This window comes from Pituophis catenifer, unplaced genomic scaffold (assembly GCF_029215685.1).
Source record: "Pituophis catenifer annectens isolate HBS135680 unplaced genomic scaffold, rPitCat1.0.hap2 SCAF_2, whole genome shotgun sequence".
Classification (NCBI taxonomy): Eukaryota; Metazoa; Chordata; class Lepidosauria; order Squamata; family Colubridae; genus Pituophis; species Pituophis catenifer.
Window position 1 is genome coordinate 96,047,789 of NW_027256882.1, and position 25,797 is coordinate 96,073,585.

At 38.6% G+C, this 25,797-nt stretch overlaps 1 protein-coding gene across 1 annotated transcript; it reads left to right on the plus strand.

Annotated features, from left to right (window-relative positions):
• The first annotated feature begins 1,333 nt into the window (after positions 1-1,333).
• On the plus strand, positions 1,334-25,421 carry SPARC (secreted protein acidic and cysteine rich). Its single transcript, XM_070933862.1, has 10 exons — positions 1,334-1,473; positions 11,573-11,642; positions 13,154-13,204; positions 14,369-14,453; positions 16,692-16,813; positions 17,904-18,024; positions 20,112-20,245; positions 20,343-20,491; positions 23,202-23,350; positions 24,647-25,421. The coding sequence occupies exons 2-10, from the start codon at positions 11,586-11,588 to the stop codon at positions 24,673-24,675; spliced, it is 897 nt and encodes a 298-aa protein (XP_070789963.1). The 5' UTR covers positions 1,334-1,473; positions 11,573-11,585; the 3' UTR covers positions 24,676-25,421.
• The last annotated feature ends 376 nt before the right edge of the window (positions 25,422-25,797 follow it).

Here is a 25,797-nt window from a genome sequence, read left to right on the forward strand (position 1 = left end):
TGGAAGGAATTTAATCCAAAGATCTGCTGCCACAAATCATAGCCCTTGTCAAGTGCCTTTTCTTTATATGTTTTATTCAGGTACCACACCCTGAGCCGGTGGTTTGTGGACAGGAATTTCAAAATATGCACCAAAATGGTAAAATTCAGGGCAATCAGAACAGTGGTGGGTTGCCCCCAGTTCGGACCGGTTCGCAAGAACCGGTAGTAAAACCGGCAGGAGGCCCTGCCCAGCGCCCCGGATGTCATCATCAGTGATTTGCGTGATCCCGTAAGTAGAACCAACCCCTGAATCAGAACATTTGGGGTGCCCTGGTCTTACCATGAAGTTAATATGGAGAATCGTCTCCATTCAATTTGTAGCACTCTGGTGCATACTTGGGTCAAAAGATTAAAGGAACTTTGTATCATGGGGATTATTATTGGGATAATAGGCCTGCACTAAGAGAAGGAAGAAATTGTACCCAAGGTTTAGGGGAGAAAATAGAAATTAAAAGCTCTGTTCATGCTGCATCTATGAATACATATCTGGGGACGTGAAAAGGAGTGATTTTGATACTGGAAAAAACTTTGAGGAATAGACAAAAATGTTAACCTACACCACTAACTTGTGTAGCACAGCAATTTCTATAAACTGAATTTGTGACAATGTTGTACTTTGATTTTCTAACCAAAATAAAACTATGTATTTTGCTACTCCAAAAATAAAATAGAGATAGTTTTATATAATATAGATGTTTACAAAGGCAAATGCAGATTGCCTGTTTGATCTAGGCACTGAATATGATGATAGCTGTAGCTATTCTTTCTTTCAATAAATTCTTAATCTGTTCTAATGAAAATCAGTTTTTTGCAGTACTTTAAAAACTGACACATTTATTATTGCATTTATAATTGCAATTGAATTAATGGCATAGTAAATGCTACTCTTTCAATAAGAATATCTATCTATCTATCTATCTATCTATCTATCTATCTATCTATCTACAAATCATTCTCCCTACATTGCAAACTTTTCATTTTTGGGGAAACAACAATTGCACCCCCCTTCTCTCAAAAGGGCCAACATTTTGAGAAATCCTAAGAGGAAAAAAATGATCTCATTGGACTTCTCAGTGAGGCAATAGTTGCCATAAAGACAGCCACATTGCCTCTTTCTTAATTCTCTATTCAACTTTACAGACTCTGTCACAGTTTGATTGCTCTGGCCTATAATTTAGCTGTTGGCTGCAGGCTCAGAATATATTTTGAGAGGAGGAGGGGGTGGGGAGGGAGGGAAGAGAAGGTGAAAGCCAGCCCACTTGTAGCTGGAGAGAAAGAAACAAATTTGGAAAATAGAAGAGGAGGAGGAGGAGAAGAAAGAAAGCCCAGCCCAAGCACCCTCGAAACAGTTTCCTGTTGCCATCCTCCAAGATACTTAGATTCCTTCAGACCTTTGAGAGAGAGGCTGAAGTTTTCTCAGCTGCCCTGTGAGGTATGTCATCAAAACTTACTTTTCCATTCTCAGCTTTTATTTATTCTTCATTTTTCTTCCTTTTATCTGTTATATTAAGCAAAGGAGTCCTAATTGGGCCCAAAACTAATATCTGCATTGAAGAGTAGCCTAACAATAGCATTGATGTGTAAGAATATTCAGTGTTTTCTTGACATTCTGTACTGTTGGGAATTCTGCATGCTGTGCCTAACTTCTATTTTGCTGCTAATTGTTTTTATTAATTGAATTAGTTTAATAAAACATCCATGTTTGGCAACAATTATCAGTGCTCTTTTCAACTTGATGAATAAATATGAAACGGAGTAAAGTTATTTTCAGGCCAATTGCTACTCTGTATCTAGGATTTCACAATTTATTGCCTCCTAATTAATTAGGACTGTCACATGGAATACGTTCCTGGGTAATTGAAGAATAAACTTGGCAAGTAAACTTTGTTTAGGACATTTGCTTGGGCTATATTTGCTTTTGGAAAAAGGGAGCGGGGAAACATAATTTTCTACTTCCATCTTCATCTTTATTTCTTAGTATTTTATTGCAAAGCAGAATTTATTTCAATCTGTATAAGCGTATCCAAAAGGAAGCATGCAATTCGCTACCTTTAAAGGTAAAATTCATTGCCTTTAAAATTCATTGCCTCAGCCTTCGTTCCCTGACTTTACAGGATTACAGTAGAGAGAAGAATTAAATTGTTTCCCCTTTCTAGAAGAGTCCTTTATTCCCTCTCCCACCTAACCCCCCCCCCAAAAAAGTTTTTTTTCTGCAATTCAGTGAAGTCAAATTGAGTTATTTTGAAATGTAAGTGTGATTCTCTTGCAACATAAAGAAATAGGTTCTGTTGTTCAGGGCATGCTATTCCCTTCCAGAGACAAAACATTAAAAACAACAAATGCAAAGATTTTTTTAAAAAAATCTATTCTGGAAGCATGGTAAATTGGACAAAGAGTTGTGCAAATACCGGTGCGGAGAGATGAAAGGGAATGCATGCAGAATAGCATGAAACCCGTTTAGACAAAGCCATTGTGTGCCACATAGGCAGAGGCAGGAGACGTGGGGAAAGGGGAGGGGGGAAAGAGATATCAACTCTTCACATTTTTGCCAAGCCCCACCTACAGGGAGGGGGGGAAATCCCTTCTCTGGTATGACTCTTCTACAATGGAATGTCGGCTCCCATGGAAACCCTTTCAGGGTCTTCTGGTTCAAGAGATGCCCTGGCCTTTATGACCACAGTTGTGAAAGGAAAGGATGCATTCAGTTGGGGTGTTTTGTATCAAGGTTTTGACCCAAAATACTGCTGGTTTGCTATACAGCATCCAAAAGACAAAATGCAGGACACTTCAAGTTAATTAAAAGGAATTATTCTACACTGTCTATTATTCAACTCAAAGTTTAGTTTGTGTCAAGGGTCATCCAAGACTCAGGCCTGAATCTGTGTCCCATACTTAGTATTTCACATTGAGATTGTTTTTGAAATGGCATCTTAAAAGAGCAAGGATTACACAAAGACAAACTGTAATAGCTGGAATGATTATCCTTTTGCAAATAAAGAAACAAAGGGCAGAAGCACCATGCCTTTAATTTAGACTTCATTGTGCAGGGGGTAATTTAGTAATACTGTACAGTCCTTCTCTGCAACAGTAAGAAGTGTGCTAATAACTTTTCTAACTGTCTGTGAGATAAAAGTGTGGGGGTTTTATAGGTAATGATAATCTATGCTACCTAGATTAAGTCTAAATTGTGGTCACATTCGTAACGTTTGACAATGTAGGGACTGATAATCAAGGAGAATATTTGTAGCTCAGGGTTGAAATGAGGGGTCTTTGGTGCTCTCTGAGTTTTGTTGTTTTCTTGCAGACTTTTCATTACCCAAACTAGGTAACATCATGAGTCTGTAAGAAAACAAACAAGTGCAGAGAGCACCAAGGACCCTTCAATGTTGGGTCTTGAGAGTAAGTCTATTGAATAACTGATTTTGCTTTTGTAGCATCATGGGATGCATTTGGAAGTATTTGGAACACTACAGTCAAACTAAGCCCCATCTTCCATGTCTTAAGAGTACTTTTCATCCCCTAATGGTAAATCTGTGTGGGTCGTATCATTCAGTTTGTAGGAGAGAAATTTTAGACACCGCTGTGCTGCCAGATCATCCTTCTCTCCAGGAAATAGGATATCTCCCTAGAGGTTTGGTGATGATGCACAGATGGCCGCTGGAACAAACTCTTCTTAGTGGGAGAGGCACTGGGAGAATAAATTCCTCCTGTTCCTTTTGCACAGCAAAGAAGGGGCCAAAAGGAATGCAAGAAACTTGGGTTATAGCTTCTTTCCTGATGTCAGACAGCAGGGAAGACTTGAGAATGAGTTGGCCATCACATGGCAAAGCCAGAATTCCTGTTATAACATTGACCAAGCAAATCCTTTTTTTTTTTGACTCAGTGGCCATCACATGGCCATCTTATTGAACATTCACTAATGGCAACAGGTACCATCTGATAGTTTTGGCCAGAAGTGGCCATTTTGGCACAGTAATTTCAGGGAGGAAGTAGGAGCCAGTGGAAAAATGTATGTTAATTGAGCAGTACGTATGACAGTGGTATACAACTTTTACTGAGACCAAGACTTAAGTTGTACTTTGAATTGCGCCCTGGAGTCAAATCAAAAGATTGTTCCAGTCATCTATTTAATAATTTCTCTCTTCTGTCAATTAAAAATTACAATTGGATTATAAATTGCTTGAGGCCCCGGGAGCCACATTCAAGGCTTTGAGGGACAGAAGGCAGCCTGGAGGCTCAACTTTTGCACATCTGTATTCTATGTACCATAGCCAGTATATTGCAGAATTTTCTTCAAGTTCACTGAAGGCATTTCTGAAATCAGAAATTTCTGGTACTAGTGGACAGCTTGTACCCTTCCAGATCTTGGACCAAAGTATTCATAGTTATATGAGAATAGAGTTTAATATCAACCTTCTTCATGCCCATCATAGTTTCTCAAAAATAAGTCAATCTGAGGTCTTCATTATGGGCAGCTGTTAAGATGCCAGATCATCTGTGCTGATTCACTTTTAAATTTTTGGCTGGCCTAGCATTCCTAACAGCTTACCCTTCAAAGATGGTGACTGATTACTCTCAGGTATGGGCCACTGGAATTTAACATAGAATGATAATGAGCTTTCTTGGAGTTATCATACTGAAGGTTTGCTCATATCCATGAATCAGCTTGCTATTAAAAGAGGAATGCTAGACCAAGAATGACATGGCTGAGGTTCAGTCTCCACCCACTCCTGAGAGATGATTCAGTTTAAATTACCTCAAGATATAAAGAATAAATGGGGATATCAGGGAGGCACAATATACACTGCTATTAGCTCCTGGAGAGAAAGAGGGATATGAATTATTTTTACAAAATGCCAGCTAATATAGTGCAACCCATTTGAACATTTTACAGAAATCTTGGTCTAAATATACCAGGAAGAGATCCAAAGCACGTAAGAATAGTGTGCATTGGGATAACAGCACCAACATGGAATTTTAGAAGAGGATTGCTCCAAGGGATTTACTTTATTTAATTGAAAACAGGAGAGATCACGTAAAGGATGGGAAGCAGATACATTTTTTTCTTTCAGTTAAACTTTGACATTTGGGTATGTTTGTTAGTGGTTTAACATGAAATTAGATTACGTATCAATTTTCCAATTTTGGTATGAATGGCAGATGAAAGCTTTTCCTTTTTATATAACTAACAACACAGCACAGATTTATTCACAAGGGGCTGAGTTAATTCAACAAGGTTTGGGTATGTGTGGAATATTGCAGTCCAAACTTCCAGCTATAATTCTTTTATACTAACAGATGCAGCTAAAACTTGGAGTGTCACTGTGAATTTTCAAAAAATGTCCATATCAATATAGCTTCAACTTGGTTTCCTTTTAGATTTTGGGTATGTGTGGAATATTGCAGTCCAAACTTCCAGCTATAATTCTTTTATACTAACAGATGCAGCTAAAACTTGGAGTGTCACTGTGAATTTTCAAAAAATGTCCATATCAATATAGCTTCAACTTGGTTTCCTTTTAGATTTCTTTAATACTGTACAAAATAATTAGTGAGTAAAAGATGCCATCTCTTACTAAAGAACAGGCCCATCTTGTCAGTATTTTTAAATAAGAATCTATCAATCCTTTGAAGAATCATGTTGGGTTCAAAAACAATTGTGCCCCTTATTATAGCCTTAAAAATGTGCCCTCTTCCGTTAACATTGGTCTACAGCAAGTATTACTGTAAATTCAAAGACTGAATTACTTTTCTTCCATGATTTTATGAGTATTACTTACATAAAGCTTGACTGAGACTTCTGCCATATGATTCTGCTGATGTTTCTAGGCAATGATCATAACAAGCTATTTAAAGCTGGTAATTTCAGGCATTTCTCCTGCCTCTGTGAAACTCACAAGTTTAATAAAATAATATGCAGGAGAAATTTGAGTTAGAGATTTTGTGACTCCTGCAGCATGCTTAGGAGATGAAAGAATGCAGAATAGATTGTTCAAGATGTATACTAAAAAGCAGTTTTATAAGAAACAAATATGCTAAAGTCTAAATTGGTTCATTTCAATATTATGTATTTTAAACCTAAAATCATATTCATACCTGGTCGAATTATAGAGTTGATGGCATTTGAAATGCATTCCATCAGTTACTTATCCTGGAAATCAGGCAAGATCCTTGGCAATTCTTGTTTTATGTTTATGGATTACGTATAATGCGTCTGTGATCTCTTCAACAAACTATAGTTAAATGAAATACAGTATGTGAATCCAGAGGCCACATTTGATCCCTAAGTACAACACAATGCCTTAGTTACCTTTGTGCAGACTACTGCAATGCATTTTAAATGAAGCTATCCTTGAAGGTCACTCAGAAGTTGCATCTAAAATATGGTGGCATGCTTCAGTTTGCCCATATAACAATGCTGTGCAAGCTGCACTCATCACCAGATACTTCCAGATGCTAATCAAGATGCTGGTTGTTACCTATAAAGCACTTCTTTGAATTAGGGCTTAGTTATCTGAGGAATTATCTCTCACCCATGGTTTGTAAGATCTAACAAATTAAGCATGCTCCAAGCCCTGTCTTAAAAACAATGCAAGCTGATGGGACCCAAGAGGTTTCCCTTACCTGCTGTGGTACCGACACTCTGAAACAGCATCCCTCAAATGGTTTGTGTGATCCCAACCCTGTTGTCTTTTAAACGGGCCTTGAAGTCTGGGTTTCCCTTCCCCCCTTCCCCCAGGTTCATGTTAGATGGGAAACGTGTCCTCTGAATGTGATCGTGCTATTGTGTATCACCATAGCTGTCTAGATTTGCATGGTTAACTAAGAACAAAATCAACCAAACCACATCACAGTTTTAGCATAATGGCTGAGCTCAGTCATTGTAAATTATTTCTTTTTATGAAGAAGTTCTGATTTCCAGTTTTCCAATCAGCAAATAGTATCTATCTATTTAACGGGGACATGTGTGTCATTAACACAGCCTGGTAATTAATACATGTTGAAACCATGCACGACAACGACACCACTAAAGTATTCTCTTACCTTACTCCCTTACTTAAAAGACAGAAACATTAATACTAAGCTAATTTGTAACATGGGGTAATTAAAGTCCTGTTATAATAATTCATTACTATATTCAAAAATGTTATATATGATAGAAATGTTTACCTAGGAACTGCCAGTAGCATCTCCTAGGCATCACTATTATTTACCTGGGGACAGGTAGATGACAATTATGGATGAATTATCATGCTAATATAGAAGATAGAGCATATTCTCAACATGCTCTATCTTCTATATTAGCATGATAATTCATCCATAATTGTCATCTACCTGTCCCCAGGTAAATAATAGTGATGCCTAGGAGATGCTACTGGCAGTTCCTAGGTAAACATTTCTATCATTCAAACTGTGAAGGACTGAAACAAAGGCTAGGGGAAATGGAGGGTAGCTTAGGGTTTTACAGTAGATATGGTACCACATTTATTCCTTAAGCAATCCTTGGAAGACACTTGTTTTCAGTCAGGGCAAAACCAGATCCACAGAGAGCTACATCTAGATGAACACACAACCACAGAAAAGGTACATGGTTAACTTAAAGCTATTCTGACAATCTATGGCAATGCACAGTGTGAAATCCAACTGTTCACACAACTTTTTCTGCATATTGAAGCTTGGCTTTGAAGTTGCCACGCCGACTTTAAAACTAGGAATTAATCCAAAAAAAGGAGGGGGAAGAGAGATTGTATGTTAACGGGGGAGGCAAATGTCCGAGAGAAGAAACTGAAAAAAATAAGAGCAAGTGAGGTGGTAGGGAAGTGATTTTTAGTCATTGAAAGCTGGAAAATGAAAATTACTCTTCCCTACAGAAAAAGAGAGGAGGCAAGCTACTTAGTGCAGGAGAAACAAATAATGCTGAGAAGGGAGAAGAGAGGGCCTCTGTTAAATGGAGCATAGTTATTACAGAAAGAGAGGGACAAGAGATGCAGCTAACGAAAGACAGGTTTTCTTGCATCAAATCTATCTACATTGCCTTGAGCAGCCACAGAAAGAAAACAGCTTTTTAAGGTGACATTACTATGAAATAAACTTGCACTCCTCTTACAATGAGCAAAATCAACAGTTGAAATTTGCAGCAGACTCTTTATTGTTCTTAGCCTAGTACTTTGAGGAGCATCAGTTGTCCATTTTAATTTCTAGAGTGGTCCTGATGTAATGCTTCTCTGAGAAAGCATCTGTGGAAAATTGAACTGTGGAAAATCATATCGGGTAGCTCAGTGGTGGGTTGCTACAGGGACCGATAGCAGCAGTGGGAGACTCCATCCACCTGCCTGGACATCTCTGCGCATGCACAGAAGCTTCCCCGGTCCACAAGCGAAATAGTAGCGCGCCCGCACCCCTGAGCAAACCAGTAGTGACCAAAATTGAAGCCCACTACTGGATTATGTGTCATCGTCATCCCCACCCCACCCCGAGAGCAACCCAGAATTTTGCTTTAAAACCCCTCTCCCCATTTGCAACCCTATTAATACAAAGGCAATTTAGCACTGAAGGGCAGCGTTCATAGATACCTGCATGAGGACTGTGAAACAAGCCCTCCTAGCAGGAGAAGCACACTATTGTATTCCACAGGATTATGGCAAAGCACCAGCTAGACCTCTCAGCCAAAATATCTGTGCAGTTTTTCTCAAAAATAAGTTAGTTGATGAGGCTTTTCTTTATATTTTGTTTTTCAAATAAACGTGTTTCCTGTCTCCGGTGACAGATGTTTACGCAGGACCTATTTGCTCAAACAGTCTTTCTACCTCCAATCACAACAGTGGAAGGACTGAGCATTGACTGGTGTGTTGTCTGATGGTCTCCAAACTCCAAACTCCAAGCGCAAAGCCAGGCTTTGAAACCTGGTATTCTCTGGCACTGAAGGACCCGGCAGAAATCTTAACCCAACATTGACAACTGTGTCTTGAAGGATGCTGTTTTCTGAACATCCACCCCCTTGGCACCCCATTCATAGAGTTCTCCTGCCTTGGTTGTAAATAGAGCTAGGAAGCAAGGCAAATATGCCAAGCTTCCTGAAGCATAAGAAAAGCCCTTATAAATCTAGGATGAGGGAAACAGCCAGATTCAGCTGTACTTTTCCACCCGAAAATGCCCTTGGAAGGGAAGAGCTAGTGACCTCAGCTTCAGGTCTTGGCAGTGGTGGAAGATGCTTTCAGTGGTCTCCAGAGCAAATAAAGGAGAGAGAGAGAGAGAGGAAGGGACGCCATGTACTGAACGGGAGTAAAATAGGTAAGAGTAAGAAGAGGAATGAATGCATTAAAGCAGAGCCAAGGAAAAGGGAAATAGACACTTTGCTTTAGCTACTCCCTACCCCTGCCTATAAAAAAATCTGGATCTATGTGTTAGCCACACTGCCGGTTATAGAGACAACCACATTACATGATTTCCATTTGGACCTATTTATACTCCACGCCTTCTGGTTATTACTCTGCTGTAAATTTAGGCATAAAATTCTGAAACAAATCAATATTGAGACAGGCTGTGGCACCAACATAATATTATTAGTAATACTCTTTTATAGGTAGCAGAAACAAAGGTAACTATTTAAGCAAATCGCAAAGGTATTTAAAAGTATTGCAACATATTGTCTGGCATTAAATGCCCGGTGCTGGCCCATACAAGTGACTTGTATGAGCATAATAAAAATAACAATAATAATAATAGTAAAATACTACAAATGGGCATTGACAAATTTGCCATCAGTCAGTTGCAGAACTTGGAACAACTTCTATCCTATGACGATATCTGTAACGCCGTCAAACATCTAGATTTGCCTATCCCAGGTCCTTGGTAAGGACTTGATAGGTAGACAAAAATGCCAAACCCAGTCTGAACATCTGGCTGACTGTGCAATGATTAATAACAATAACAACAATAACCATCAAAGCAATTTCACCATACAAGGTTCATCCACAGATTCACAGTGGGCCCATTTAGACTCTTGCTAATGTGGTAGACAAAATAGATGTTCCTCCTTTCCAGCTTATCTCATTTTACACTGCAACAGATGTACATTTAAAAAAAATAATTTTGTTAATTGGATTTGGAACGAATACCACCATGTGGAGGGATTGAATCTCTGTGCCAGCAATTCCCTAGAGAATGATCAAGGTTCAAGGCATGAAGCCCTGGTATTAGGGGCCTGTAGATGAAACCAGCACAACAGTGCAATGCCAACTGTAGTCAAGCAAAGAATTTGATCTCTCAAGGTTTTCTTTAAACGCTTCTTTTTGGCAAAATCCTGGATGAATAAGAGTGGGCAAGCTTGAATACTACTATTGCAAAAGAATAATTATACAGGTTTCTACCAATAGCTATGCACAGATTTTACATAATGCCAAGAATAGGAAGCCATATACTTCAGTTTTTCATATTTCTGCATTTGTTTGATCTGAAATGAAACTTTTTATTGGGAATGTTGACTTCTGGAAGAAGCATACTTCTGGACTTCCAACTCCCAGAATTCTCCAGCCAGCATGGCTGGCTGGAGAATTCTGGGAGTTGAGGATGCACAAGTCTTAAAGTTGCTAAGGTTGAATATCCCTGGGGTAGAATGCAGCCACATCCTTCCTGCTTATTTTCCATTGCCTGCCTAAGAGATCCAAGGTAGTCTTCATAAGTCAGTAAACAAGAAGTGTTACTGAGTATGGAAAAGTAGTTTTATTCCAGGGCACTTTTTTCTGATAGCACTGGTGCTTCAGATTTCTATTGGAATTAGTAATTATCTGCTACCTTTCCTCAGATGGTTGAGATTCAGTTAGGAACAGAAAGTTCTGGAAAATCTGTAGTTGGATAATAGTGGAGCATTTTTCAGTCTTTTTTTTAATGTGAGCTTTTTAAAAATCTGGACCAAACCAGAGATTGACAATTTGATGCACAGGAATTATGATGCGAATAAAGCCTCAATGGCATTGGTGGAGCCCCAGAACTAAATAAAATATGACATAATTGTTAAAAAGAAGACTCCTGCCTCATGCAGTTGCTGAATATCCCAAGATATCAATGCCTGACATTAAAATGGTGTGAACGTTGACAATTTCCTGGGATTTTTGCTGTTATAAGAAATATTTTCATTTTTCTGACCATTTAAAGTACCACTGAAACATCTGTATGGATCACCATTTCAGATCACAGATTGGGACAATATGTTGGGTTGGCTAGTTAGTGGTTCAGTTTGTCTTGTAAACCACCTTAGATGATGGGAAATCATGGGCAACAATGGGAAGAAAGATGACCTGACATTGTGTGCATGATAATGTTATCTATTTTCCAGCATTTGTCCAGTGATATAATGGATATGCCATTGTCTGTTTGTTGCATACTGTATATTGCCTTGAGTTATATGGAAGAAGGGGTTACAGATATTAAAAATGAAAGAGTCCAATTCAAAATATTGATAACTCTGAAATTTAAGGGATTCCCTCCAACTTGCAAAATAAACTATGGTTCTCTTTTCTCCATAAACTCAGGTTTGAAAGAAAGATGCAGGCCTGGATTTTCTTCTTCCTCTGCCTGGCAGGCAAGGGGCTGGCAGTTCCAGTGAGTATCATTTTCTGAATGTTACAGATGCTGAAGTGTCAAACTCTCTATATTTACAATACAGTTGAAAGTAAGCACTCCAACCCACGTCACTGCTCTGAACACTCAGAAATAGTTCAGCACTGAAGATCAGTCTCAACTTTCCTACCCAATTATCAAAGCTTCCAACTTCTGCTGATTAATTTTTATCCAGTTGTATCTCATCCACTCTGTAGTCTAGTCCAGCTAGGAGCAATCAAGGGGTTTTGTCAATGCATGACAAAATATATAAGCTTTTAGCAGGGTAATCATAGCAATTATATCAATATATTCTTTTTTTTAGTAAATATATGAGATTAAGAGCCACCAATATATATAAGTACACAACCATCATGCTGCTCTTTTCCAAAGTAAAAAAGGAAATTAATAAGTGAAAGTTATTGAAGGCATGAGGCAAGAAGAATTATAGGTTGACTCAAGGTTGACTTAGTCTTCCATCCTTCTGTGATGGCTAAAATGAGAACCCAAATTGTTCAGGGTAATATGCTGACTCTGTAAACCACTTAGAGAGGGCTGTAAAAGCACTATAAAGCGGTATATAAGTCTAAGTGCTATTGCTATAGCTAAATCTAATTTAAACTACTACCATTCACTATAGAACTTATTTTTCTGTCCTTGAAAACCATTCTTGCTTCCACCAAGTCCATATGCCAATTGTTACATTTTCTTTAAATGTTTTATCTTTCTCTTTTTGATGATTTCATAAGCTTTCAACATCATCCACTCATGACTTTCCTAGTCTACACTTTCCTCTGATGTCATTCACTATTTGATTTTCATTTGAGTCCTTCATTCTTTCATCCATTCTAGTCACTCATTCAATCCACATTAATTCATCACCTATTCATTTTTTCTCTGCTCTTTTACCTATTTCATCTTCATTCAATTTATTTTTATGTATCTCAGGACATACCCGATATTATATAACAAAGTAGGCAGAGCAAATCTAACCATACCATAAACAAACTACTTCAAAGTCACATTTTAACATTTCTCAAGTTATACTTGCAGCCTTATCATTTAATGAAACAGTAAAATAACCTATAAACTCCAATATTATAACCAATATAAAAACAACAAAGATAAGAAACCCCCTGAAAAATAAATGTGTGCATTGATTACCAAGAGAATGTGAAGGATATTTTGTATTTATAGGAGCGCACTATGGCCAAGGAGAGTTGAGTGCCTTCAATTCAGGCTTTGCCTCTCAGAGAGGAATTAGATAAGGAAATTCCATCTTTCAAAATAAGAGGTCAGGTGTTCCAAGAAGTTCTTGAGAAGCTCTTTGATTTCACTGTGGCACAAAGAAACCAGATAAAAATGCTTATAGTGTCTGCTTGGTGAGGGTTGAGAGCAATATGGAGGAATATGCAAGCAAAAGGGATATCCCAGCAGTAGGACTAGAGTTCTAGTACCAACTTGAGAACTTCAAGTAGAAGTCTTTATTTGCCTATTTTTTCTCTCTCTTACAGCAGGATGCTCTGCCGGAGGAGATGGAGGTTATAGAGGATCCTGCAACACAGGTACAGAGTAACGCAGTGCTGGCCCTTTCTCTTGATTCTTTGATGCTGTTGTTACTGCGAACATCCACAGGAGTGGGATGGAAAGTTAAATAGTTCTAAATTCTCAGGCAGAGGGTAACAGCAGATATGTTCATCTCCTGCTGCTAGTTTTCCTAAATGCAACTCATTTACTTTATTTCATTCATTTCTACCTGCATATCACACAAACACAATAAACTCTTGTAGGATGATGTGCTCCTATTCAGAGTTCCATTTAAGACACCAATTCCTTTCAGTTTACTCATTTTTTTTCTTTCCTGCCCTCAGTTGATTATATCTATCCTACCAGTCAATCAGAATTCCATAGCCATAACCACTAAAACTGCTCAGCCTTGACTCAGCTGTTGTGTAGTTTTATTCCCCCCTCCCACTCATTTCCCCCCCCCTTAAAAAATTATTTTTACTCTCCAGCTTATTAACACATCCCTCTTACACATGGTTGGCACTTTTGGTTTGCATGAATATAAATGCTTAGAATTTTACAATATAAAATAAATGTCAGTAGTAAAGAAATACACATCAGGAATAAAGTAAACAAATTATTGTTTGCCTACAGCAACCACTTTTTAAAAATTAATTAATAAAACTTAGATGGCCACCTATTTTATATGCCATAATCTTAGGCGGCTCTCAACAAAACTAATGAAGCAGCAGTAAAAATAATCATTCACTGGTAAATGGAGGCATCAGAAATTGTTTTTTGGAAAATACCAACAGCTATGACATAAAATAATACCTTGCTTCTTAAACTTTGGGTGCTTTTTGTAAATGTGAGGGTGTGTTTGCATGTGGGTACTTTAAATATACTATGCAGAAGGCACAATTCTTCACCCTGGTACCTTCGAAGTGTGTTGTTGCATTTCAAATAGTGAACTCTGTAGCCTTAAGCTTTAGGAAGACTCCACGTTTGGGGTATTTTTTGTTTTCTTTCATTTTTATTTGGTATTTAACTGTTTCTATATTACTCTATTGTTGTGAGCTGCCCAGAGTCATTCAGAGGCAGGTGGCATCCATACTGAATAAATAAAGATGGCTTCCCAATCTTGAGTACAGTATCCATGCTGCAGAAATCAGTCATCCATCAGACCCTAACAGTAATTGATCTCATTCCACCTGTCCATTTAGGAACCAGTTGGAATCAACCCAGTCCAGGTGGAGATCGGCGAGTTTGAAGAGACCACTGTGGATGTCGAGGAGATTGTGGCTGAAAGTACGTGGCTGCATAGTTAGTTCCCTAAGATGTACTTATATAAAGTATTTTGTGTATATACGAGATCTTTGTGTCTGTAACAGGTACATACAGTTCATACACAAAATATATCAAGAGAATTGAAATTGAAATCTCTCACTATGACATGTGCAGTAATCCCATTCCTAGAGGGCAAAACTTCAAACCAGTACAAGAAGAAAAAAGAAATTTAAGATTTTCCATTTACGAAAAACAAACCATATTTGGAGTGGAAAGGAATATGCTTTCGGGTGTTCCTTTGTATCAAGGGCCCCAGTACAGATTGTACAGTGGTGTTGTGTTCATTATATATTAGTCTGATTGGGAATGAAAATCAAATGGAAATCATTTGACAAAGCATTTGTCTCACTCACAGACAATGGGTTTGATACCTGCTTTCTCCTCATATATGGGAAGGCTCATGAAGAAATCTGTGTGTTCACTGGGAATCAAGAATGATGATGGCACACAGTCTCTCATCAGTCAATCAGTTAGAAGCATTTATGTTGTAATCCCATACACACATTCCTCTTTGGAACAGTAGAGTATCCCAAAGGTGCTTTTTTTAAGAACAACTGGACTTCCTGGTTTTTCTTTGAAGACGTTTCACTTCTCATCTAAGAAGCTTCTTCAGCTCTGAAGAAGCTTCAGCTCTGAGAAGTTAAATATCTTCAAAGAAAAACCAGGAAGTCCAGTTGCCTCTTGAAAAAGGCACCTTTGGGACAACCATGACCTGGATGACTGAGAATCTCCATAGACGAACAGTAGAGAACTGAAGTGCATACATTTTCTTACATTCATTTCATTACATGATTCTTGGTGACCACACAGTTCAGATTTTCTAAATGACAATCTGTTCCTAACCTAGTTTTTCAGATCTTCCAACAGTACACCCTTCACTACTCTAATCTACCTTGCTCTCTTGCCTTCCACTTTTCCCAGCATTAGAGCCTTCTCCTCCAGAGAGCTAGGTCCTCGCCTAATCAAAGTAATTTGAGCATGGAGTACATAAGAAGTGCATAAATTTTCATACGGGGCTGAAAAGAATCAAGTAGGTTATTGTATTAGATCTGGAGTGTAAAGAGAATCAGGTGATGTTTTAGGGAGAGTTCCCCGCCCCTTATACTGTGAATGGCATTTTAGGTCCCAAACTAAGCAATCAATATGTCTCTTTACACCTCTTCAGAGCAAAACAACTCCACAAAGTTATTTAATTGCAAGGAGAATTAGAGTAAACCCATGCAAGGGGCCTCCATTTCCCTCTCCTTTCTAGCGCCATCAAAGGGGAAACAATGAAGTATTCTCTTCCTCATGGTAATTCACTATAGATTGCTGATCATCTCCTCCCACTAGCAACAGGAAAACAACAATCCAGTCTCTCTTAGCATACTTATTAAGTGATAAATACCAGATCTCTTCTTTTCCCCCCAGTTCATTTCCTGCCAGGGAGTGGATATGGGACTATGGGAAAGACTATACTGCCTTTCCCATACTAGCTATGGGAAAGAGTGGGAAGGAGACTCACGGTGAACCATCACAGCAATGCAGGATACCCATTTATATTTTAAAGAATTTTGAGGGGAAGAATTGTCTGAGGATGGATATTTTTATCTGAAACCAATCTACACTTTATTCAAATAGTTTAATTCATCTTTTGTTGAATGTTATTAATTGATTAAATGAGAAACACTTGAAATACATTCAACCAGAAGTTCACAAATGCATTAAACCAGAAATTCCACAAACTTTGTAGAACCACTTCTACTTTTTGTGAGTTTCTGCAAGCAAAGGGAAGAGGAAAGCTAGGAGTGAGTTTGTTCTTCTGCCTGTCTGATCTGCTTTTTTTTAAGTGCAACCCCTTCAAATTATTGGGATCTCCTGGAGAATCCTAGTTTGAGAATCCTACATTAGATACTTTTTTGAAAATACATAGAGACAATAAAGTTCCCACTCTCACAGAAGAATTTGCACCATTCATGACAACCAAATATTGGTTTTGATTGGTCCTGGTAGTTTCCATGTTGCTCCAATCAGTGATAAATGCAAACAACTTAACTGGACATTACAAATTTACTGCATAAACATTCTTAGGAGGTTCTCCTGCATCTGATGTGCCAGCTAAAGCCATGGCTATGGTTTTGTCATGACTAGTCCTTCAGTTTTTGTTTAGCATCATTGGCCCTTTTTGGGTTCTAAAATGGCTTCTCGGATCTTCCTTAGACCCCTGCCAAAACCATCACTGCAAACATGGCAAAGTCTGTGAAGTAGATGAAAGCAACACTCCAATGTGTGTATGCCAAGATCCTTCCAGCTGCCCAACCAGCACTGCAGTGTTTGAGAAGGTAAGCAAAGACTTTAGATACAATACAAGGAGAATATATTCCAGTAGTGGGTTTCAATTTTTTTTACTACCGGTTCTGTGGGTGTGGCTTAGTGGGCATGGCATGGTGAGTGTGACTTGGTGGGCACGGCAGGGAAAGGATACTGTAAAATCTCCATTCCCACCCCACTCCAGGGGAAGGATACTGCAAAATCCCCATTTCCTCCCTATCAGTTGGGACTTGGGAGGCAGAGAATTGATGGGGGCGGGGCCAGTCAGAATTTTTACTACTGGTTTTCCGAACTATTCAAAATTTCCGCTACTGATTCTCCAGAACTGGTCAGAACCTGCTGAAACCCACCTCTGATACATAACAGCATAAGATAAAAGAAAGATACTCAGCTATGGTAAAGCTGAATTGTAACTACATACTCAAGATTGTAATGAATTGCATATTAGATTCCCCAGTGAAAGCTGATGTAGTTACTGTATGAGTTACTACCAGTTCTGCCTTTATTTAAAAAAAAAACATGGGGAGGATTGTCCTTTAACTTTGGAGGGAACGGGATCAGGATAGGAGGATTTATCTGAGATCATGTAAGGTAAGTTTATGAATGAAAGCCAGATTGGTTGGCAGTACATAATTCTGTTCATTTCTGAACATCTGCAATTGTTAATCATCACTCCATCTTGCAGATACAGAAGGCAGATGAGAATGGGAGGCAGTGCTTATCAGTGGTTCTCTCCGTGTTAGATAAATAACAGAAAGCAACATTGGGGGACTTCAACTCTACCATTTGGGATTTATTTTCTGGCCTACCACAAATGTCTATCTTGAAACTCATACTTTTTTTAATATTTATACAGCATGCAGCTATTTGGAAACATCATTCATCATTTGGAAATGCAGTGACATCAGTGAACTTTCCATTTTCTTTGAATTTGGGAAAGTGAGCTTAGTCCTTGAAAAAGTTCCAGTTGCATTTTGAGTCATGAAATTTGACAGATGGAAGTGTAATCTGATTAGACTTGTTGATTTCTTGTCATAGAGTAGGAGAAAGACCATGGTCCATTTGGACACTTTTTCTAACACAACAACCTTTTTCACAAAGGTATGTGGTACTGACAACAAGACCTATGACACCTCCTGCCACTTCTTTGCCACCAAATGTACTTTGGAAGGCACCAAGAAAGGACACAAACTTCACCTGGATTACATTGGACCTTGCAAAAGTGAGTCATTGTCCTTAAGAGTGGAACAGTCCAGTTAGAAAATAACTCCTTAGTAATGCCCTTGTTAGGAATGACCATGTTTTCAGAATCTAGGGACTTTGACATTCATGCAGTCTGAGGAATTTGGAATTACGCAGAGGCCATATTGACATGTACTGCACGGTGACTTTGATAATGGGTATTCTGCAATTTTTTTTTGTGCTAGTAGGTAAATGATAAATCATCCAGTGTTGAAGTCTTAACTTTAATCTATTCTTTGATTGCCCCAAAAGTGCTTTTTCAAGAGGCAACTGGTTTTTCTTTGAAGTCAATTCACTTCTCATCCAAGAAGCTTCTTCAGTTCTGATTGGGTGGTGGGGAATGGAAGTCTACCTCCAGTCTACAACACAGTCCTTTCAATAGTTCCAAGAAGGCTCCACACCCATTTGCATTACTCAGATGATCCTGATGACACAGATAAACCTCCAGGTGTCCTTAAGGACTCGCTAAAAGAATGCAAATGACCAACCATCGGCAAGGAGTATAAATCCTTCCAGTCCCCACCATTCACTCAGAGCTGAAGAAGCTTCTTGGATGAGAAGCGAAATGTCTTCCAAAAAAAACCCCTAGAAAGTCCAGTTGCCTCTCAAAAAAGCACCTTTGAAACAGCCATGACCTGGATGACTAAGAATCTCCATAGACTATTCTTTGACTGTGACAATTCGTTTCCTCAGCTCATTTATTCAGCAATGGTTCCTAAAGGTTAGGAATGGTTCCCCTCTGGCCATTCATTTATTTTTATAAAGGTCATTGTGCATATTGCCAGAAAAACTTCTCTTTCCCTCTTTGTTCAAATAGCAGAACACAGACAATGATAACACTTCAGTGCTTACTCATTCCCTTTCAAACTACTGAGTGTATTTCCCTCCTCCCCAGTTTCTAATATTCCATGAATTAATACTTGCCTTTACAAGTAAAGTAAGTAAGCTTTTAGTATTCCCCTTCCCTACACATACCACATAATTTTACTCATATGCATTTAGGTGCAATTGTTTGATGTTTTGTGACCCATTTGTTCTGATAGACAATGGGTATAAGAGAAATTCCTTTTAAAACACACACACAGAGAGAGACATAGAAAAGCCTCAAAGGTCATCAGCAATGCAGAGGGAATCCTGTAAAAGCAGCACTCAAGCAGCTTTGGTAACCTAGCCAACTCTGAGTATTACATGCCAATAAAATTACATTTGAGGGTTTTTCCCCCAGGTGGGATAAAAGAAACATTAACTAGCATCTGGGTGGCCATGGCAGGCAGGCTCTCAAAAGTAAAATTAACCTTAGAGGAGGAGGGTTTCATTGGAACATGGATTTCCTCCTCCTCTGAAGCAAACAGTTTTTCTTGGGAAGGAAAGAAAATGATGATGGCTTTGGAAATCTGCATCCCATCAAATAAATAGAATTCCAAAAATCTCCCAGATGTAAGAGGACTTTAATACTACATTTCTGATTTGGAGTGTTAGATTCCACCTCCTACTTAGTAGTATTCCTTAACTTTTAGTTAAAGGAGCAGGGGGAAACATAAAAAATTTTTAAAGCAAAAACTGGGTCAATCAATATCATTGTAGGTGACTAAATTCAACTCTAAAATATCTTTCAAAAGTTCAGGCTGGCTCAGAATACTGAAAATAATACCTGGAGCAAATTGAGAAGATAATTTATCTACAATGCAGAAGTTATGGAACATCATTAACAGACATGGATAAAACTATTGACCATAGTGGCCATTAAATAGTGCAACTATGTTGGGGAAGGGAAACAGTTAATTGGAAGGGTGATAGAGGGTAGAAGAAATGTTCCAACAGGAGGGAAAAGCATTGTGCTGCACATCACAATGCCAATATGATTAACTGTGGAGGAAGGGGATATAATTGGAGGCACAAAGCAGCAGCATCTCTGTCCTATATCACAGAAATTGCAGCTGGTCTCTAATAGCCTTTCTGCCATTTATTAATTGAGATCGATGTGTCCACTGCTGAATATAATAGCTCTTTGGTTATTTTTTTTTAATAAATTGTGCCTGGACTGATGGGTCTCTGGTTGCATTTCAGTCATTCCTGCCTGTCTTGATACTGAGCTGACTGAATTCCCTCTGCGTATGCGCGACTGGCTGAAGAATGTGCTGGTTACCCTGTATGAGCGGGATGAGGATAACAACCTGCTGAATGAGAAGCAGAAACTCAAGGTGAGCAAGAGACACACCTAAGCAGAGCCCCTTAGTTTATGATGCCTTTCTTACAAAGGGACGCAGTTAACATCCCCTGTTGTATTTTCCTGACTAGGCGAAGAAGATCCATGAGAATGAGAAGCGTCTGGAAGCTGGAGATCACCCAGTAGAACTCCTTGCCCGTGACTTTGAGAAAAACTACAACATGTACATCTTCCCTGTGCACTGGCAATTTGGACAGCTAGACCAACATCCTGCTGATAGGTATATACTCCTATTCCTAGCTTATGAGAAACTTGGCATAGACAAGTCCCATTACCACATGAACAAAATTAGATCTTGGTTACTAGTGGTTATCCTTTAGCAAGATGGGGCTAAAACATTCACCTGGGATACAGAAATCAAGACTCCAATTTAGTTTAGAGAAAACAGGTGAAATCAAATAAGATAACAGGTAAAATTAAATAATCAGTGAGCTGTGGCACTATTAAAAAAAAAGTCAGACACTAATCTCAAATAATAACAAGTTGTTCATTATAATTGATTAGGGTTTTTATTTCCAGGATCACTAAATAGGATTTTTTTGTTTCAAATCCTGAGATGTATTTCATTTTTAAAAAATGTTTAAAGATCTTATCACAATATATAGAGAGAATAAAACTAGCACTCTGATGCCAGACTGTGAAGGATCCAATTCAGACTGTATTCACCCTTTAAATATTTAAGCTGAGACTAGGCGTAAAATACTTATCATAAAAAGCTTCTGTAAAGATGTTTGATGGAAAAAAGAGATCATAGAGAACTCTTTGTCCCATAGAACAGGAAACTGCACATTATACTCTGGAAGGCTTAATGATGTATTATCTCAGTGAAATATATAAAAGGAGAAAGGTGCAAGATAATAGGGGATATAGACAGTTTTTTTTTCTTTTTATGGCCCCCTAGTCTGTTACTTTGAGGTAGAATCTGGGCGATTGGATGGAGCTGAACATTTACTGGCCAGATGCCCTTCCTGATGCCTATGTGGAGTTTGCAGCAGATATTTTTTCTTTGTGCCCTAAGACAGAAACTCCTGCCTAGGATTGAACTCTCAACAAGAGTGGGAGGTGAGAGTTTTCACCACTAGGACATGTAGAAAGTTTTTATTTATTTATTGGATTTATATTCCGCCTTTTGTACAAGAGTTCAAGGCACATTGTACAAAAGGTGGAATATCTATCTATCTATCTATCTATCTATCTATCTATCTATCTATCTATCTATCTATCTATCTATCTATCTATCTGTTCTGCCCCAGCTATGGACCCCAAAGAACGCAGCATACACAAAGTCTGTACAAACCTTCGTTTACTAAATTAAATCAGTCTTTTTCAAGTAAAGGCTGTTAATTAACTTTCTTAACACCTTACAAGAATCCAAAGAATAAATAATCGTAATCTTACTATGGTTGGCAGAAAGCCCAGAAGCAATTTGCAGTAAACTGATAAGAGAACTAAGATCAGGACGCGAAGGAGAGTGAACGAAGTTGTTCCCTGCAAATTGCTTCAGTAGGTGTTCCTTCTTAAATAGGCTAAGGGACTGGCCAATTAGCCGCAAGCCTTACTCTCGAGGAGACCTTCTCCTGAGGACCCACTCCTGCCTTTTGGCAGCTCTGCGCGTCCTGCATCAAGAAGAGGCTCCTCCTCTTCTTCCTCTTCACTTATGGGAGCTTCTGGAGGTTCTGAAGGCCCTGGCTGAATCCCCGCCTTCTCCAGTCTCCTCACTGTCTGACTCAAGTGCCAGCTGCACAGTGGCGCAGCACCACACCAGCCTCCTTGCTGGTGGAATCAGCTACCAGCTGCACAGGCCGCTGACGGGCCACAACACTATCTATCATGTATCTATCTCTCTCTGGCTCAAAGATACCCAGTTTGCTTTTGTAGTCAGAAATGGACTTGAACCTCGGTTTCCTTAGTAACTTATCACTTTAACTACCATGCCACACTGGCTCTCCTTTCCTGTATTTGAGTCCACTTTTTTAATGCCACTCATTATTCGGGATTATTCAAACTTCCCCCCCCCTCCACAACAGTGAATTATTTTCAGTTTCACTGTGGTCCTTTTTGCAGTGTGGCTGCAAAATTGCCCATTTTGAATGAGAAATTTAAAAGGAAAGTGATCAGTTAAGCATCCAGTAAGTCTAAGGCATATAGAAAACTTTAAAATCTCTTATGGAAGAGAAGTTGGGAAGCATGAGTTGAAAATCTTAGCCTTGTTCCCTTTGATGGGTAACTTTTGACAGGAATTTCAGGTATAGAACCCTGTTCCTGCCTCTCCCTCTTATTTGTGATTCTTCCTTTCTTCTATTTCCTAAGCCCTCCTGTCAGATACAAACAACCAGATCCACACTTGTAGAGTTCAACAAGCTATTTTATTGTTCTACTCCTAATCTCCCCAGACTGGTAAATTTGGCCTGGGAAAGAGTAGATAAAGCTCAAAGTCATTGGGTGTGGGGGAGTTCTCTTATATTTACATAATAATTCTAGACCAGGAGTGTCAAACTTGCATCATCACGGCAGCGTCATGTGATATATCGGGACCTTTCTCCCCTTTGCTAAACCGGGCTGGGCCAGCGTGTGATGCATCCGACCTGCGGGACATGAGTTTGACAGCCCTGTTCTAGACTAATCTCCCTCTTGGGATGATTGCTCTCCAACATTTCCCAAGCGCAGCTGTGTATTCTCCGTCAGCTGCTCACATCTCACGCTCAAAATGTTTTGGAACTAGCTCCCGAATAAAAAAGATTATAAGGTTAGAAGCGTAAAGCGAAATAGTGCAATCATTGCCTCTCTTTTTCATAAATGCTTTTCCAGGTTATTTGCAGTTATTTTATGCAATGAAATTATGCTGGGGATTCATTCAACCATCATGCATGCCTTGTCCATGAGATTTCTGGGAGTGGTGGTAATTGTGCCCACTTTGATATTCCTTTCAGATACCTGTCCCACACTGAATTGGCCCCACTCAGAGCTCCCTTGATCCCTATGGAGCATTGCACCACTCGCTTCTTTGACACATGTGATCTAGACAACGACAAATACATTGCTCTGGAAGAATGGGCCAGCTGCTTTGGCATTAAGGAAAGTAAGTACCACAAATCTGTGCTGACTTAGGAATGGTGGCTCACATTGACCCTGGGTTGGAGATTAGCAAGACGACATTTGACACCCATGTGCTGTCATGGGGCAGGGTTGAGCTCCCGTAGTTTGCTCCAGCTTCTGCCAGAGACTTGAAAGGAGCCCCCAACTGGTCACATACACCCCGGTAACGGTGATGTAACTTGCTAATGCTTTCAATCAGGAAGCCCCTCAGTGCTTCGGACATGAGCGCAATGCAATCTATAGTGACCACAACTGAAAAAGGGAGAAAAGAGAAGTGGTCTTAGTTCTAAACATCTCTAGAAGAATATTTGTCCCGGAAAAAAAATACCAATCTGCAGTGCAATTTTGAATGTACTTGCTCAGCAATAAATTTGTCAGCCTTATGAAACTTACTCTAGATAAATGTATATAGAATATCAACCTGAGAAACTTTATGAACTGGAATAAGTGATGATGCCCTTGATGAAGACTGATTTTAGTGATCACCAATTAGCTTAAATTAGCTAACTGGAATTAGCTGAAGCTCTTAAAGACCATTTTTCTTCATTTGTATCCCGGTTTTCCTTCAAGAAATTCAGAATATCTTATATATAATTGGCTTATAAAGGCAGTCCTCATTTAGCAATTGACTTGTCTAATGATTGTCCGCAGTTATGACAGTGATGAAAAACTAACTTTGCAACCAGCCCTTGTATTTATGGCCTTCACAGGTCTGTAAAACAAAGGAAAGTTGAAGTAAGATCATAAGCAAAGTCACGGTTTCACTTACCAACCCTTCGCTTAATGACCGAGTTGCTGTTCCCAGTTCTGGTTGCTAAATGAGACTACCTGTAACCATAGCCGGGAGCTTCCTTAGCCAAAACTGTTTAGCTTTAATAGTAAAACTGAGTCATATATGCCTTTAGAATTTCTAAAGGCTCAACATTTTTTCACAAATTATTCATCTTCATTCTAACTAGCCAAGCATACTATTCCTCAGTATGACTGTAAAAACCTCTTTCTAAAACAGCAGCCAATTAACCAATAGGTTATAACAGTATTCTCCAAGCTAATATCCTCCAGATATTACAACTTTACAACTCTGAACATGGTGGGCAGGAATTCTGAGAGCAGTAATCTTTGCATCTAGTTGGTGCCAGTTTGGAAAAGACTGCTCTTTAGATATCAAATCTAAAATCTAAATCCTAGGAGAAGTGATTGAATCACATAAATGTTGTGTAAGACAGCGACAGCAAGCATTTTTCTTACGTGATGTCTTCCTTTCTTTCTTTTCTTACAGAGGACATTGACAAGGATCTTGTCATCTAAATTTAGCAGCTTCTTCATCTGTTGTGCACAAATTGTGTTTTTCCATTTTAACAAGTTGAAGAGTGTTTTTCTTTATTTTATCGGGGACAAGGTGCTAATATAGGTCTAAACATATACATTAACGGTGCTAAAAAAAGAAGACAGAAAGTTGATAGTAGCTTCATCTATACCACTAGATCACTTTGCTCACACAGTCATTGTGCATTTCTGTTGACCTTTTAATTTGTTGATACCAGTACAGTGATTTTAAAAAAATCTGTTCCAATTTTCTACTCTTTGGACTATTTAAATTGACTCTAGTTGATAGTTGATAGGCTATTAATCCCCTAATTTCAAAGAAAGGCAAGAGAGGAAGATAAACCAAAAAATGTGTGGAGAGACTGGGCTTTACAAAGTCAAGTGTTGCAAATGTTTTATGAAAGTTTAAGAAACTTGGATTTTATATGATAGTGCAGTGGGAATGGCAGGGGAGGAGATGGGACAGGGCTGAAAATTCAGAAAGGTGAATTTATAAATTAGACAGTTCTTGAATGTAACATAACAGCGATTGGGCACAAACTCAAAATAACATAAACAGAAAACAACTGAAGTGTTGGAAAGTTTCAGATTTTGTAACCCTCTCATCCTCCCACCCTTTAAAAATAAAGAGTTAAAAATGCTTCTGCTTCACAGCTACTCAGTGACTGTATTGCTTTTTGCTGTGTTTCTATGTCTTAAAACTTAAATTTGGTGCTTATCAAAAATTGGTTGTGGCTGTTTTTACTGGGTCTTTCTCTTTTGGTGATTTATTTGTAACTGATATATATTCTGACACAACAAATTACATGCCTCTAATTATTATATCCTCTCTGTATCCATATTCATATTTTTCAGCCAGTAATTTCAATTTTGCCATTCGAGATAACACTTCAAATTATGTGATATAGTGTAAAAAGTGCTGAAATGTTTCTTGAGTCTGCTTACTAATTAGTGATCAGTAACAGTGATTCGGTTTACAAATTGTGTCAATTCATTCTTTATATAATCATATTTATTAAATAAACCACAATTGATTTATAAACCACAATATCTTAAGTTCACAAGTCAAAAGTGAACAAATCACATTATGATTTGGTATGATGT